The following is a 3,916-nucleotide window of genomic DNA, read 5'->3' as shown; positions in this document are numbered from 1 at the left end:
TTCTGTAGCGTACAGTAGAGGACTGACATTATGTTATTCTGTAGCGTACCTTAACATTACCTTTGTAGCCTGTAGCCTGTAGGCTGTACTTCTCTTTTCTATTGATGCTTGGCTGGACACTGATGTCACTACTTGTCTGTGTGTAGAAATCATGTCTCTACTGTCTGTGTGTAGAAATCATGTCTCTACTGTCTGTGTGTAGAAATCATGTCTCTACTGTCTGTTTGCCCCGGTTTCGGTAGTGTACTCGCAGTCGGGTTCAAATCAGTGGTTTATAAATACAATCGTCTCAATTTCACTGTCTGAGGAATTTTCCCTCACTTGAAGTGAAATCCTTGAAGGTACAGATCAGGATTTGAGGAGGAATTGACCCCTACGTCTCTTGAGTCACATGATGCCAGTGTCCATGACACTGCACTCACTGTACTCTACCTAAATATAAACACTGTTGACGTGTGTGTGTGTGTGTACTGGCCTGAACAGAGAGAGAGAGAGAGAGAGAGAGAGAGAGAGAGAGAGAGAGAGAGAGAGAGAGAGAGAGAGAGAGAGAGAGAGAGAGAGAGAGAGAGAGAGAGAGAGAGAGAGAGAGAGAGAGAGAGAGAGAGAGAGAGAGAGAGAGAGAGAGAGAGAGAGAGAGAGAGAGAGAGAGGACAATGAACACCCTCTGTCCCTGACAGGTAGGGGTTAAGTCCAACTTGCTCGCTCTCATGTTGCAGAGTGAAGGATGGTGACATTTTATTCTGGCAGAGGGAGAGAGAGGGGACGGGAGTGTTTGTGGGAGAGGGGACGGGAGTGTTTGTGGGAGAGGGGACGGGAGTGTTTGTGGGAGAGGGGACGGGAGTGTTTGTGGGAGAGGGGACGGGAGTGTTTGTGGGAGAGGGGAAGCACTGACTGACAGTTCTACAACAAATGTCTTCGTCTGTCAATCTGTTTCACTATGGAAAGGTAACTGACCATGTGCCCCCCTCTCTCTCTTTCTCTCTCTCTCTCTCTCTCTTTCTCTCTCTATATATATCTCTTTATATATATATCTCTTTCTTTCTCCCTCTCTCTCTATATCTCTCTCTATATATTTCTCTCTCTCTCTTTCTCTCTCTCCCCCCTCTGTAGATAAGTTATTCGGGAAGCGGCTGCTGCAGGCTGGGAGGTACATCATGTCTCATAAGTCCTGGATGAAGACCGTGCCCACTGAGAACTGTGACGTCCTCATGACTTTCTCAGGTGATGCACAAAAACACACACACACACACACACACACACACACACACACACACACACACACACACACACACACACACACACACACACACACACACACACACACACACACACACACACACACATGCATTACTCAGCGTTATTGTTTACATACACATTTGTTCAGCCATCCATGCACTATGAAAGGCAGAAGTAAGCAGCAGTCATTTTTCATTTTAGTCTCCCTGACTTCATGAATGGTGATAATGTCATTGCAACATTAGCCATCCCAGTCCATGACTAGTCTGTGTTACTCTGCTCAGTCATCATTGGAACGTCATGCTCATTAGACAACAGTCATCTCTCCAGGCTCGTGAAAAACTCATGATTATAATATGGGTTATTTATATCGTTTGCTTTTGAGATAATGAGGCTACATATGATTTTAATTAAAAACAGTGTTTCAGTGTTTGGTTTATGTGGAACAATTTGACTGTAAACTGTTGCTAATGTCTTGAAGGTTGGTATTTTCATTAGATAAACAATATATATATATATTTTTTAAACATGTCTGTTTCTTCTCCTGTGACAGACCGGACAGATGACCACACGTTGCTATGGCTACTAAACCACATGCGCCTGGGCATTCCAGAACTCATCGTCCAGATCCGACATCACAAACACACGCATGTACACGCCTTCTTCGTCACGGCAACATATGAGAAGTAAGAACCCCGCCTCCGAGGGGTGTGGGACGACAATATCACCCTACTAGCACGGCCATCTATTGGCTAATGTATAGACAAGGACATCATGGGTAGCTGTGTGCTGCAGTGTAACTATAGCTTGAGGAATCAATCATCGGTTCTCATTGTTAGCAGCAAAATAGATCCTGGAGGGTAGATTGAGTTACAGACAAGGCCTGTCTCACCCTAAGGCATGTGATGGAGTCAGGCTTTTGACTGGAACAGTTCCCATATCAACAGCAGAGCCGACTAGGTGAAACATCTGTGGAAGCGTCCTTGAACAAGGAACTACGTCATTGAAAATAAGAATTTGTTCTTAACTGACTTGCCTAGTTAAATAAAAATAAAAATAAAAAAATTAATAAAAGTAGCTCTGGATAAGAGCGTCTGCTAAATGTTGAATTATTTAACCTTTATTTAACTAGGCAAGTCAGTTAAGAACAAATTCTTATTTTACAATGACGGCCTAGGAACAGTGTGTTAACTGCCCTGTTCAGGGGCGGAACGACAGATTATTACTTTGTCAGCTCAGGGATTCGATCAAGCAACCTTTCGGTTACTAGTCGCTCTAACCACTAGGCCACCTGCCGCCCAAATGACTAAAAGGTAAATGTCTGTATGTGAGTGTACTACAACCACTGTTAAGACATCTGGACCTTTATGGTGCAAGTTACGAGTGTCTGTTTTCTAACTACCTGTTTAAACCAGTGCTTGACTTGGATGGAAATAGATGCCGGTACTGTTTATGTGCAGGAACTCATAAGGTAATCTACAGCGTCTTCAGGAAGTTTTAACAACCCTTGACTTTTTCCACAGCTTGTTGTGTTACAGACTGAATTTAAAATGAATTAAATAGAGATATTGTGTCACTGATCTACACACAATAGACTATAATGTCAAAGTGGAATTAGGATTTTGAAAATGTTTACAAAAAGAAACATCCAATGAAAAGGTGAAATGTCTTGAGTGAATAAATATTCAACCCCTTTGTTATGGTAAACCTAAATATGTTCAGGAGTAAAAAATATACTTAACAAATCACATAGTAAGTTGCATGGACTCACTCTGTGTGCAATAATAGTGTTTGATTTCTGACTGACTACCTCATCTCTGTACTCCACACACACAGTTATCTGTACAGTCCCTCGGCAGTGAATTTCAATCACAGATTCGATCACAAAGACCAGGGAGGTTTTCCAATGCCTCACAGAGTGCACCTATTGGTAGATGGGTAAAAAAAAGCAGACATTGAATATCCCTTTGAGCATGGTAAAGTTATGCTTTACACTTTGGATGGCATAATGGTGGCTGCATCATGTTATGGGTATGCTTGTAAGGACTGGAGAGTTTTTCAGGATAAAAAGGAAACGGAATGGAGCTAAGCATTGCACCCCTAGAGGAAAACCTGGTTCAGTCTGCTTTCCACCAGACACTGGGAGATTAATTTACCTCTCAGCAGGACAATAACCTAAAAGGCCAAATCTATACTGGAGTTGCTTACCAAGACAACAGAGAATGTATCTGAGTGGCCTAGTTACAGTTTTGACTTAAATCTACTTGAAAATCTATGGCAAGACCTGAAACTGATTGTCTAGCAATGATCAACAACCAACTTGACAGAGCTTGAAGTATTTTGAAAGAATAATGGGAAAATGTTGCGCAATCCAGGTGTGGAAAGCTCTTAGAGACTTACCCAGAAAGATTCACAGCTGTAATCACTGCCAGAGGTGCTTCTACAAAGTGTTGACTCAGAGGTGTGAATACTTATTTAAGTGAGATATTTCAGTATTTAATTTTCAATACATTTGTAAAAATGTCTAAAAGCATGTTTTCACTTAATCATTATGGGGTATTGTGTGTAGCTGCGTGAGAAAAAAACATATATTTTGAATTCAGGCTGTAACACAACAAACTGTGGAGTAAGTCAAGGGCTATGAACGCTTTCTGAAGGCTCTGTATAAGAGATGCAGGAA

General features: G+C 41.9%; 1 protein-coding gene across 2 annotated transcripts in view; it reads left to right on the top strand.

Moving 5' to 3' along the window:
• The window catches only part of ano8b (anoctamin 8b), a 150,391-nt gene that overhangs the window by 112,768 nt on the left and 33,707 nt on the right, over nucleotides 1–3,916 (top strand). For both annotated transcript variants that reach the window (XM_071346392.1, XM_071346393.1), the window contains exons 2-3: nucleotides 1,111–1,221; nucleotides 1,790–1,922. In XM_071346392.1, coding sequence (XP_071202493.1) covers nucleotides 1,111–1,221; nucleotides 1,790–1,922 — 244 coding nt within the window. The remainder of the gene's footprint in view (nucleotides 1–1,110; nucleotides 1,222–1,789; nucleotides 1,923–3,916) is intronic.

Source organism: Salvelinus alpinus, chromosome 16 (genome assembly GCF_045679555.1).
Source record: "Salvelinus alpinus chromosome 16, SLU_Salpinus.1, whole genome shotgun sequence".
Taxonomy (NCBI): Eukaryota; Metazoa; Chordata; class Actinopteri; order Salmoniformes; family Salmonidae; genus Salvelinus; species Salvelinus alpinus.
The sequence above is the reverse complement of the archived record's forward strand: the minus strand, read 5'-3'. Positions and strand labels throughout refer to the sequence as shown.